Raw genomic sequence first — 13,778 nt, 5'->3', positions numbered from 1 at the left:
TTTCTAGTATCGAATTGCCATGGGTATAAATTGGTGATTCCTATGTCACCTTACATAATTACATTCATCTTGAATGTTTAGAATATCACGATTGTCTTGGCAACAAGGTATTTTCTCAAAAATCTTTGTAACACATGTTGACTTGCAATGATGTTGTTTGGACTTTGTAATGGAACACGCACCCATTTCTTTTGAAAGGTTGTGCAAAGGAAGTGACGATAGATCAGTTTTATTGTTCTGATGTTAGTATCAAATTTTTGGTAGTAAAATATATGTTGATGTCATGAACATTGGCTGAAGAGGCATAGACTCTTCTATGTGTATACTTGTGTGCATGTTGAGATTTGACCACAAGGAGATAAGTATTTATGATTATATATATTGAATATTGATTTTTCTTAAATGGCGATTGCTTTTAGCATTGAAAGTTATGAATTAATAATATCTCTCACAGTTACAAGATGCAATGGGATGGTGAGAGATTATGCAAAGTTGTTTGCAGTCTTGACACTAAATTGGTGGCACATTATATTCATTAAAAGAGGAAGATCATGTTTAGAGAGAGACTATTCAACTTCAAAGGGAGATTACGTGACAAAGGGAGATGTCCAACCTTTTGCAAGTTTATGCAATAGTCAGCCATCTTATTATGGAGATTAAAGCTGTCCCTACTGAGAGGGAGTCTTTGCTAAGAGAAAATCTTAGTTATTAAAGTTGTTCCTACTAAGAGGAGTCTCTATTAATAGAAAATCTCAGTTATTAATGCATTCTTCTTTGGGAGAAATTTGAGGTGAAATTCCTCATTCCACCCTCTGGGAGTAGGTACGGTAGTCCACCCTCTACGAGTAGGCATGATGGAAGTGCATTCTTCTCTGGGAGAAGTCTGAGGTGAAAGCCCATGTTCCACCCTCTACGGATAGGTAGGATGGACCACCTTCTACAAGTAGGCATGGTGGAAATGTATTCTTCTTTGGAAAAAGTTTTGAGAATAAAATCTTTGTTCTACCCTCTGCAAGAAGTCATGGTGAAAGTCATGTGTCTCACTTCATTCTATATGTTTATGAAGTACCTATGGTGGATTATGTTATGCTGAGATAACATATGTTATTTGAACTTATCATCTTTGGTTGCAGTTATGCGTATATGCTTGACTAAAGATCTCTCTCTTGCTAAGAGGGAGTGTTGAAGTTTGTAGCTGCGATAAAGATCTTCATTTCTGATTTAATGAGATAGAAAAATGTTTGTTATGACTGTTATGGTCATCGTCAGCTGAAAGAGATATTTGTGATTATATTTAAGTTAATATTATGCAAAAGGACATGTGTCATATGTCATGCGAAGAGGCATGCGTATGGAAATGTGAAATGTTAAGTATGTGGAAATATGAAGGGTCTTATTTTTGGGACTTACAAGACCTTTGTGTGTAAGATGAAGAGTCTTATGCAATCTATTTATATAATTGCTTGGTATATTGTAAAGGTATCAAGTGGAAAGCCATGTACTTGAATCGTTTTATGATCAATAAAAGACATTTTTGCTAGTGTGGATGGGTTTTTCCCTTCCAGTGGAAGGGTTTTCCCACAATAAATGCATTAAGTGTTTTGTGGATTGTTTATGCTCTTTTATTGTTGTTTATCTCTATTTCTGGGCTAAAATATTAATAGACCCCTCCTCTGAGAAGACGCATTCAAATATTAAGAGGGAATTTGACTTAAAAGATGGCAATCCGATAAACTACTAACATGATGGAAAAACTATTTACTGATCTAAAAGAATAAGTTGATACTTACTTGAAGACAGTTTACATAAGGTTGAACAAAGTTACTGATGTGTCTGGGAATAAGGGGGATGCAGATGCGGATGCGTTCTAATGCGCGGATACGGGAGGATGCGCAGGGATGCTGCCAAGAATCATGCCCTTCTCCTGCGGATGTGCGCAAGGCACTTGGGAGAGCATCCTGAGAGCATCGGTTGAGCATCCGAGTGCATCCCATGAGCATCTGGATGCTTTGAGTGACCAATCACTTAAGTGACTTAATAAAACATGTGCTTAATATTTTTTTTTTTTAAATTTTTCTTCTATTTGCCTCACAACCCTAAAACAGCCCTAAAAGAGGCCATTCATTGCCCATTCTTCCCATTTTGTTTGCAGCTAGGCTCTTTTCTCATTTGGTCTCCATTGTAGCATTTTAAAAGCAAGGTCATTAGTTTTGAAGAGGATCATTCGTAAGGTGTCTATTGAGCTTCCACAAAGGACGATTAAGCATCTAAGGTAAGCATTTGATCCATTTCATGAGCTTTTTTAGTGATTTTTTTATATCTTCATGAATTTTTTAAGTTTTGGAAGAATTTTTCAAGATTTTTCTTTTTTTTAAAAGAAATGAAGGAATAAGTGTAGCCATCTTTTTTGAGTATTTTTGTATTGTATATTTGCAATTGTATGTTTCATGTTCATAGTTTTTTTAAACATTTCTAAGTTAATTTTTTCTATTTTCTTATTAAATTCATAGTTTCTATTGTGCGAGAATGGCCACTATTGATAGTCAAAGTTCAGCAACAAGGCAAGCTGAACAAAGTGATAACTTCAATATTGATGTGGCATCTCCATTTTGGAGACACACCACAAGATCATCATAGGTTTACGGAGTTGGGTCATACATTTGGAAATGCAATGTATGTCATAGTAAACCATTCAACAGCTCATATTCTCAAGTCAAAGCTCATTTTATGGGCCCTACTAGTAAAGGAATAGCATTGTGCAAGGGAAGTAAAGATGGAAAAAGGTTGAGTGATGCACAGTTAGTCAGATTCATAAAAGAACAAGAGGTTGTTGATCGTTTAGTGAGCAAATCAAAAACAAGTTTGTATGAACCTTCATCTACAAAGAGCAAAGTGAATGTGCCCACCGATCATGTTGCATCCTCCAAACATCCATTCTTGGAAGTGGGAGAGGAGGATGATGAAGTAGAAGTTATTACCCACAAAAGAGGTCTGTTGGATCAAGCATTCAAAATGGAGGCAAGAGAGATTACCGATGAAGCAATTGCACGTTGCCTTTATGCCAATGGTCTTCCTTTCAAATTGGTAAGATCGCCATATTGGAAGGAAATGGTTGCAGCCATCCTTAGAGCACTAGCTGGTTACATTAGCCCCAGGTTTGAAAAGGTGCGTACTACTCTTTTGCAAAAAGAAAAGATTTCTATAGACAAAGCTCTTCAACCAATTAGGACATCTTGAAAAACTTTCAACATAACTATTGCGTCTGATGGATGGAAAGACACAAGAAAATGACCATTGATAAATGTGATTGCAATGTCCCCCAAAGGAGCAATGTTTTTTAGGGCTATTGATTGTGAAGGACAAGTTAAGGGTTCACAATTCATTTCTAGAATTCTCATTGAGGCAATAAAGGTGGTGGGTAGTGAGAAAGTGGTCCATGTGGTCATAGATAATGCCACGAATTGTAGGGGTGCAGGTGCTTTGGTTGAGTCTCGATACGACCATATTTTTTGGACACCATGCACCATACACTCTCTCAACTTGGTCATGCAACAAATTGGCACCCAAATAGATTGGATGAAGCAAATATACCAAGAGGGAGAGGAGATACAAATGTTTGTGACAAACCACCACATGTCACAATCTATATTCAGATCATTCTCCAAGTTGGAGTTGTTGAAGGTAGATTTAAAATTGTAATTACTTAGTTTCATTTATTTATTTATTTTGAATATATTCATGTCCAATTATCAAATTTCTTGTTCATAACTTCGTTTTATATTTGATGTCATATTGTCAACTTGCTTATAGGTTGTTGAGACTAGATTTGCATCTCATATTGTAGTTCTGAAATGACTCCTCAAGGTGCAATCAACATTGGGCCAAATGGTTATTTGTAACCGATGGGTTATATGGAAGGCTTCAAATTCAGAGAGAGCCTTGAAGGTCAGGTGAGCATTGGTGGCTCGTGTGCATTATATTGGATTTCACCGAGCCTATCATGACTATGCTACGCTTTGCCGATACAGATGCACCTTGCTTGGGGGATGTGTACGATGGCATGGACACCATGGTAGAAAAGGTAAAGCTTTCCATACAAGCACATGAGACTAACCCCACAGAATGTGAAGCCTTGTGCAAAAAGATGGAGGATATCATTCATCATCATTGGGAGAGGATGACTACCCCATTGCGCCTCCTTGAACATGCCTTATCTCCAAGGTACTATAGCCAGGAAATACTTGCTATGCCGAACAAAATTGCACCATATACAGATGAAAAAGTTGCTACTGGGTGCTACACTGCATTTGCAAGACTCTTCCCAAATGATGAAATGCACAAAAAGGTGGGGCTAGAATTTGGCTTATTTGCTTCAAGATCAAAACTTACTCCATATGCAATAAAGGACCAAAATGACATGGGAGCTATCACATGGTGGTACATGTATGGTCAACCATTCAAGCATCTACAACCTCTCGCAATCAAGATCCTCTCAAAAGTAAGTTTTCATTTATTTATTTAGCAATTGTATTCTAAACTTTAGTGTTTAACATTCTCTAATTTGCTTTTCATTTGTATGTTTAATTTTAAATGTTTATAAACACTATTTAGGTTGCAAGTTCTTCTTCTGTTGAACGAAATTGGAGTACATACTCTTATATCCATTTAGTGAAGCGCAACTGGTTGGGCTCAAAGAAAGCGGAGGACTTGGTTTATATACATACCAACTTGCGTCTTTTCTCATGTAAGGAGGATGGATACAAGGAAGGGTCAACCAAGCTTTGGGATGTAGCTTCTGAATGTGCAAACTTGGATGCAAAATTTCAGGATCTTACTGTGATGACGGATGATGATGTTGATAACATCATAGCACGTGCATCTAGCACAATTGGAACCATGCATGGTTCAAATGAACTTGCAAGTGTTGCAGCAGTAGGAGATGATGAGAATGCAGAGTTTTTTTAGAATCCTTATGATTCTGAATGACCGAATGTGATTTGTGAATCTTGAGCCTTGACTCTTGATTGATCAACATTGAACCATGAAATATGCTGTCATGTCCCCTTTCTAGAGTGGACATCAGAGACGATAGAGTTGGCCTATCATTAGAGTCTTGTAGGTTGGCAGTGGTGTTTAGAGACTCAGTCAGGGTATACAGTGTTCGAATCTGGAGTTTCAGATAGTAGGAGGGCAGTTGAGAGTAGTTCCTTAATTGTAGGAGAAGTTTTCTACATTTTAGGAGGTGGAGATGGGTTATAGTCTTGAGTCTTTATGAGATCATTCTATGGTTTCAATTTCAAGAGATTCAGAGATGTTCCTATTTTTTAGGAGTATCCCTAATTTTGAGGGATGAGTCTGTCAGTTATTTCAGATTATCCGGCATCAATCACAAGAGGTGATGAGTTCAGTTTCACCTTATAGAGGTGTTTTGGCTATCAGTTTGCTATTTGGGAAATATTTAAATATTCTCCTAAGTTAGCATTTTAATAATTTAAATAAGGCTAAGTTATAGCCATTTTGGAGTAATAAGGGGTTTTTTGGCCTCATCTGGGTAAATATCCCTTGGTGTAATAGCTCGTTGGAAAGGTCTTGAACTTTTCTAAATATTTCTCTTCTGACACGTAGCAATTCGGTGAACGGATTTCTTTCTATTGGGAAAAAGGTCATTTTCTAGATACTTGACCACTTTAAAAATGAGAAATATATTATTTTATAACCCAATGCCACATGGAGACACTTTTGGGGTTCGAGCTAAGTTTGGTGGGTTATAAGGAGATAAAGACAAAGTTCGAAGGCATTATTGACATATTACATCTTGGATTTGTGTTTTGGGCTCTGATTGAGCTTTCAGCATTTGGGATGCCAAACCCACTTGCTTTGCCTATTTGGGACGTAGCCCCCAAAACAGTGGTTTGGATTCTTGTAGTCAGAAGCATCTTGGAGATTGTGCATTGTTTCTTCTAGGGAATGCAGTACTAAGTCAGAGTTTTAGTTGGGGTTTGGGTATTTTACCCACATGTGGGCACTTTACAGCTGTACGGCCACGCCTGGTAGCCATCTACTTTTCCACATACAGCATTTGAGAGCTAGATTCTGGCCGTAGCTTCCTTCTGGGCTCATATTTCACCTTCACGCCTTCAGATTGGCTTTATTCTTGGTTGTAATCATTTGGATATTATTGTAAATCTTCATCTGGTTAAATATTAGGCGTATATTCAAAAAATCTGCTTGAAGCGACTTTGCTTTAAATGTATTTGGAATACATTTTCAGAACTAGTTCACGTTATTGTACTTTTACTATTACTTATTGAAAAATCATCAAAAATATAAAACAATCAAACCCTTCTGCAACTTCTGTCTAGCTCTGCAAGAAAATTTTAATAAACAAGGAAAACAAATTTAAAAATATAAAATTACAGCAAATCAGTGGAAGAGATCCATTAGGGATCTTTCATATGTTTTGATTTTGTAATTTGAATTGCAATGGAATCTTGAACTTGAGTAATTTACTAATTAGACATTACTGTTATTTCAATTTGATTATGATAATGATTCAATGAGTCGTTTATTTTTGTATATTTCTTGTATTTCTTTGCATACATAAATTATAGTTGACAAATATATATATATATATATATATATATATATATATATATATGGATGCACCCAAATGCATCCAAAATGTACACGGCTACCCTCCCACAAAAATGTACAATTGACCAATTTTCAAAAGATCGAAAACATCATAGATTTTTTTGAAAATTTCAGCATTTGATCTTCATAATCTGCATAGTTTGTAGTTGAAAACAATAAAAAATTTGGAAAAAAATCACTGCGTTTTTGTGAATCTAAAAAAAAAAAAAAGAGTTTGACTTTGTTTTGTCTTTGGTATTTTTTTGTTGGAGATTAGTCTGTACCATCCAAAATCCCCCAAAAAAAAATCCACGCATCCATGCATCAGCACCCCGCACCCGCATCAGCATTGGAACCAGAATCAGTAACTTAGAGGTTGAAGCTTATAGTCTTCTGTTTTTATACACAAATCAAATATTTCATCTCATTGATAATATATTCTGACAATCAAACAAATTCTACAGCCACAACATCACGTTGGTAGGCTAAAGACTTTATGGAATGGATTGAACACACCAAACAATAAACAATGAACAAAGAAGTCTGCAATAGTAGCTTCTACAGATCTCACCAATAGTACTGAATGTCTTTTCTCAAAAAAAAACCAAACAAGACAAATGAGTCCCATAAGTCTTTTTATATTTCCCATGACCTAAAACAAAGTGGGCATTGTTACATAGAAAAATCTAGCGGAATGCCAAGAGGTGGTGGTTACAAGCATTTACGACATTTCAAACTGGAGACTCTTCAATAATATTCCGTAACCGAGCTTCCTTGAACAGAAGGCAAGATAAAATGGTGCCATGTCATCCAACTTGATGCCAAGTAATTCAATCTCACGAATATGAAGGTAGACAATGAAATCCCAACAGCCAGCTGATAGAAACGAATGAGAAACGATGCCAGCCAGACCACGCACAATGTCATATAGCCAGTAAAATAGTGAACAGAAGAGTAAGAGATCAACAGAGGTATGAATAAGGTCTATCACGGCTACTAAAACTTCAACAATTATATATATATATATATATATATATATATATATATATATATATATATATATATAGAGAGAGAGAGAGAGAGAGAGAGATAGATATAGATATAGATATAGATATTATAGATATCATGGAAGATTCAAGAATGTTATCATCAGATTTTATGTATTTTTTAATTACAAAATATATTTGTAAATTTAAGTATATCAATGATGATATGAATAAAATGTATACTCAATACACTACAGTCATTATCTCACAAGATAAGGTAAGGCCTACAGTGGAATTAACTGGCTACATCATATAAAGGCACTAGGTAAGGACTGAGATCAAAAGGGCATAGGCTACATCATACAAAGGCACTAGGTAAGGCCTACTATGGCATGGGCACCGGCTACATCATACAAAGACATTATCTTGGGAGTAATGACTCTTAGAAGAAGTGATGAAAATAAGAGGGAACGGTGAGGCCCGCTAGGTATGCCACTCCATGAGATTTGGAACCAAGGGGGATAGAGTATCTGCCTTAGCATCTAGGGTTGGGTAATAGGGCACCCTATTGTAGTCCTTCCTCCAACACTAGAAGAATAGAAAATGATACACAAAAACATTGAGAATCTTGAAATTTTGTTATCATGCTAACAATAAAAGTAGTTTATATATATATATATATATGCAATTTCTCTTATCTTTGCAAAATGTATATAAAGTTGTTGAAGTGAAACCTATCTTTGGGTAACAGCTTTCTCTAGCCTCAGCTATTGTTAATGTATTGCAGGATATTAATAAAAGGGGATTCTAGGTGGGGATATTACACAGCATCCATAATGTAAACAGTGAAAATACAATATAAGTAACAGTTGACATCGGAATATGGTCACAGGTATGAGAGAAGTGAATAGTAGCTTTCCTAATACATAGAAATGCATGATAGAAAACACAATGAATATAAGCCTATGGCAGAAATGCTTCGACAGTTTTTATTTTTGAGTACTAAATTCAATGTAATAGCCCCACATTTGATAGTCTTATTGAGTATATTACATATCATTGATGCCTTCTTGACCGTGACATTGTCTTGATCATATAAAAACTCATAAAGTCAAACTCCAAGTCTAGATGCAATTGTCACTTGTAAAAAAGTGTAAATAAGGAGGGTGATGATAAGCAGTTGAGACACTGATATGGTAAGGAGCAGAGACAAGAAAGACTGTTAAGGGTAGCAGAGGATAGCATGATATGAACATCAGCGAGTCATTGTCATAATGATCAGAGGTTGTGTCCATAAGAACACAGGTATGAAAGACGGGGTTGCAATCTATAAAGACTCTGCTTCATAAGATTTCAAATTCTTCATTCCCATTCTCATAGTTTTCTTTACTAATGGAGCTCTGGATCAATTTGCAAAAACATATATGGATATGAGAGAAGTTTAGCAAGTTACAGAGCATTAAGTAATTTGATTATGTTTGATCCTTGAAGTGGCATTTGCAAAGAGGAAAGAGACAGTCCTGATTTTCAAAGATAAATAACAGTGGCTTCTTGATGGAAAGAAACAGTCGCTTTTCATGCCAAGAAGTAATTATCAATGAAGAAAAGCAATATTGATTATCCATGAGAATGACAATGATTCTGAAAATACATGCTATGAAGAGTTTTCAATAACAAAAAAGGAAAAAGAACAATAAATAAAAGGGTTTGACAGTGACTTATAGCAGATCTTCTGAGTAAAAACAGTATTAACAATAGTAGAAAAACAATGCACAAGAACAGTGAATTGAAAAAGGAAATGACTAAAAGCCCTTGAGAAAAGTCATTTCATTCAATAAAGCAGTGATTATTTGACAAAAGACAGTCATGAGATGCCAATACAAAGATGAAAGACACTCATTTCATTGTCAGGGAAGCCATATCAAGAGAGGAAATCAATGTTTCATTTTCAGGACAGTCATTTTGATAGATAAGACATTGAGTTCCTCTATGTAAACAGTTATTAGATAGTCAAATGTAGTGATATCACTGTCAAGACTCAAAACAGTGATCTTGACATCAAAAGACAGTCATTTTCTAGTAAAAATTGTCAATCATAGAACATGTAACTCGACCCAGCATAAAATTTAGCAACGAATATGACTTCAGAGCAATGGCATGTAACTCAATCTAGCATGTAATTGTACAAGGCACTGCTAGAATGAGCAAGTTTCATTCTGTTTTCGACCTTAGCTTTGGGGTTTTACAAAGTTGCTCGACCCAAAAGGATAACTTCCTCAACCAAGGCATCATTCAAGGAAGTCAATGTCAATTTTTGCAGAATTCAAAGAGTTCCTTCAGGTGCCTTAAAAAAAATGTTCCTTCAGTTATTTATTTTAGTTAGGACCAGGCCTCCTTTCTATAAAGCAACATTGTGCTCTCTTTTCTTTAGTTCTTTTCTTCTTGGCCTTTTGCACATAGCAAAAATATGAAGAAATTGTGGCTCTTTGAAAGCATTTTCAGTTTCTAGCAACAATTCCTTTCAATTTAATAAAAGATCAATAGTTCTTCTTCCCAAGTCTCTTTTGTTTTGGTGTTATGGATGAATGATTTGATATATTTACTGAGTTGCCCTCTAAATATGTCTAATTCATGCATTGTTAAGGCAAGAAATTACATGATAATACAGTTATAGGTTGTGTTTGATTGTTTTAAGTAAGTTGAAGCAGTGAAACCTTGTTTTCATTCATGCAAATATTGAATGCAAGCCTTCCTATTAAATATTTATGCATTTCATGATCTGAATTGCAATTTAAATATTAAATAATTGTTGTGATAAACAAAGATCTTCTATTGAAATGCATTGCGAGTTAGTGCAGCTGATTAGGCTTGTCATAATTCGGCGTATTACCTCCAAAGGATTAATACTTATACTTTTATTTCAAAGCAATCCTTCTTCCCCCTTTTCCCTGTCAAAAGCAGACAGTTTTAGGTGATCCGTTGAGGCAACCCACAGGCCCGAGGATGTTCCCATGTTTCACTGAATGGTTGAGTTGACCTCAACAAGGGTGCAAATTCTAGTGACAACGCTAATTTCATTTATTTGACTTCGCTTCTTAGAAAACCTTCAAAGTTTTCACATTTAAAATGTTGTAGAAACTAGCTTTTTCAGCTCTACGATAACTGCTATTCTGTCTTTAAACTCCATACCTATGTTTTTGAAACATAATAACATTCCGTCTTTGAAAATTTAATCTTTTCTCAACACCAAGAAACACTCCAATTTCACTATCGAATAAGAACCATTTTATTAATGCCAATTTTAATTTTAAAATCAAAGGGTGCATATATTTTTACATTGAAATCAAAGCACCTCATTTTTCAAAACATTCGAACACCAAAAGTTGAATTCTTCTAACACCATACAACAAATCACCTTCAAAATGGGGTAAAATCCATTTTTCCAATACCAACATTGTAATCTGAAAATCAAAAGGCGCTAATCTTTTCAAACAGAAATTACTTTTGCTCCCCACTATATAAAAAACAGTACCTTTTACCAATTGCAACTTGTCCCTGAGATCCGCACTAATGTAGACAGCCTGACCCGATTTCAACGCCTGGCCGAGGATTCCATTCTCCTCGTTCTGATCTAGAACAATTGTAGAACCCAAATCAGCAATTCTCACAGTCCAGCGGCCAAACTGAATGAGCTTTACCACCAAATGCCTCGCTGCAAAACCCCTTCCTCCTGTGACGACGCAGCAATCTCGCTGCGTTGCCTCGCATTCGATTTCCATCGGCTCCACAAAATTCTCATCCTCCATAGCTATATTTTTTCTAGGTTGGTTGATATTGTATTATGGCTTTCCTGTAGCTCCCAGCTCTGACATGAGCCAACCAAAAATTTGAAACAAGTGGAAAATTATATTTGGAAAATTCGTATTATATTTGTAAGAACGAAAATGGTCGGTTGTTTTAATTTTTTATTTTAAGAGAGGTTCTTATTGGGCCATATGGGAATTTTTTTTTAAAATAAAATATTCAAGGTCACGCGCCCCCCAGAGTAGCATGGTCGGGAATCGAGTTGCCCTGACTTCTTTTTGTTTTGTCGTTTGCCAAATAACGAAGGTTGCATAGCACAATAGTTCAGTGTTATAAAATTGTTAAAAGTAATATTACAAATTATTTATAATATTGCAAATGCTCCCAATACTGGTGAGGTTTGAAGAAGGCTTTCCTTCCTTTATCTTTGATCATCAATTAAAGGGAGATTCGGTTCTGATGCTTATGAGGTTTCGGAATTCCAAAATGAAGTCACTTTGAATCTTCTTACCACCTTAGTTACAAATTTGCTTTTTTTTAATAAATTTCCTTCTTGGCATCCTGCATCTTAAGAACACTTTAAGCTTACATTTAAATGTTAGTCCTCAAATGCCAATATTATTCTATTATATTATTCTATTATCTAGGAATCCTACCCTTTTTTTAACTTTTATCTCTAAGATATGTTATGAGCATTTACCCTTTTAATTTCTTATATACATGTTCAAATACTTTATTAAGATATCTTTGATCTAAAATTGTGACCTATGTCAATGGGCCCTTGGTCTATTGGTGAAGTTGAATGGCTCACAAAGAGCCCACCAAGGATCAAGTCTTGCTGAGTGCAAGGCTCTGACATCATAAGGGATGAGGCTGGGATCGTGCCCCGGGTGATTTTGACGGCATGGATGCCCCTCAATCCTTGGCTCTAAGCCAAAGAGGTTTCAGGCATGAGTGGGCCCGTATCGGGTTCCTAAAAAGTCTATGTGGTGGCCTTCACTGGTTGGTAGCTCACAGGCTTCGTGCCTCACAGGTCTGAACCCTCCATCAAAAATAAATAAATAAATTGTGACCTATTATGTATTTGATGCTAATGTTAATTAGGATATTGGTTTATAATCTTTGAATGTAAACAATCCATAAATATTGTACTTATTTAATATTGCTTTATTGAAGGAGTTTAAAATATTAAAGAATTATATAATTTGAAATAAATTGTAATATGTTTCAATGCAAAAACATTAAAAATTTAGAATTATTGTATTTTTCCCATAAATGTTATTTTATTCTATTCTTGTAAGTCTAAGTTTTTTGCGCTAGTGAAATGATTTGATCTAACAGTAGAAAGATAGTTTTATTAGCCACAACAAAAAGGGAATGCTATAGGATTCATGTTAGATTTTTGAAATGCTTTGTAATATTTCAAAATAATTAGAAGCTTGTATTAGTAAATTCTTCCTTTTGCAAAATTTGACTAAAATATAAAATTCTCAATTATTCTAAAACTTCTTAATTTTATTAGTTCTTTCAAGTTATCTTTATATTCTAACACTGAAACTATACTAATCAAGGGTCGGACATGATTTGAGGAGATGAGGGTTCATTTTCATCAACTTCTTCATCTTCGTTTTGGATTGGCATCTCAAGCATACTAGCATCTAGGGTAGAGTTACAACCCAAACTTCAATATCTTCTTCTGCTAGATATAAGCTCATCCAATTGTTATAGTTAGCTAGTCGTATGTGGAAGAAAATGAACAAGAAGGCAAGATTTATTTTAACAATTGGGAACTAGCTTATCAATCTATTGGAATCAAGGGATGGCAAGAGAGCATACAAAGGAATAAGTTGTCACTGGTCAATTAGAACATCATAATGGCATGGTCTACAAATGCAAATGTCATTTCTAATACATGTTGCCACTTTATCAATATTTTCAATATAGTCATGTTTAAATAACCATTTGCATAATGTCAAGATGCTAGATTTATATGTTTCTAATAAACATGTCATGGCCAAAAACATTACACAGATGTCACTAAGCACTCTATACCAATCTATATTACTCACGAATTCCTTTCCTAAGATCCTATAAGCCACTCTTTTAATCAGGAAAAGAGAATTTTGTAGGACTGTCGAAAGATGACAATCTAAAATTGGTTCATCAAAGGCAATTTGTAGAGAAGGTCCCTTCAACTTAATAATGGAGTTCATTTTGGGAACCTTTACAAAATTTGTGTCTCCATCCTTTTTAAAAAGGCTACCACTTATCGAGGGTCCAAGAAGTTGAAAGGTCAGAGGCACCTGAATGATCATATGGCAGAGCTACCGTTAGGATTGGATAGCTATTGCACTT

General features: G+C 35.3%; 1 protein-coding gene across 1 annotated transcript in view; it reads right to left on the bottom strand.

Annotated features, from left to right (window-relative positions):
- LOC149578614 (3beta-hydroxysteroid-dehydrogenase/decarboxylase-like) overlaps positions 1–11,757 on the bottom strand; it is a 42,988-nt gene extending 31,231 nt beyond the window's left edge. Inside the window, exon 1 of the mRNA XM_089830235.1 lies at positions 11,152–11,757. Coding sequence (XP_089686361.1) covers positions 11,152–11,425 — 274 coding nt within the window. The 5' untranslated portion in view covers positions 11,426–11,757. The remainder of the gene's footprint in view (positions 1–11,151) is intronic.
- Between the last annotated feature and the right edge of the window lie 2,021 nt (positions 11,758–13,778).

The sequence above is a fragment of the Cupressus sempervirens genome, chromosome 1 (assembly GCF_028749045.1).
Source record: "Cupressus sempervirens isolate cs-2001-9-10 chromosome 1, ASM2874904v1, whole genome shotgun sequence".
NCBI lineage: Eukaryota > Viridiplantae > Streptophyta > Pinopsida > Cupressales > Cupressaceae > Cupressus > Cupressus sempervirens.
Note: the sequence above shows the minus strand (reverse complement) of the source record. Positions and strands in the feature narration are given on the sequence as shown.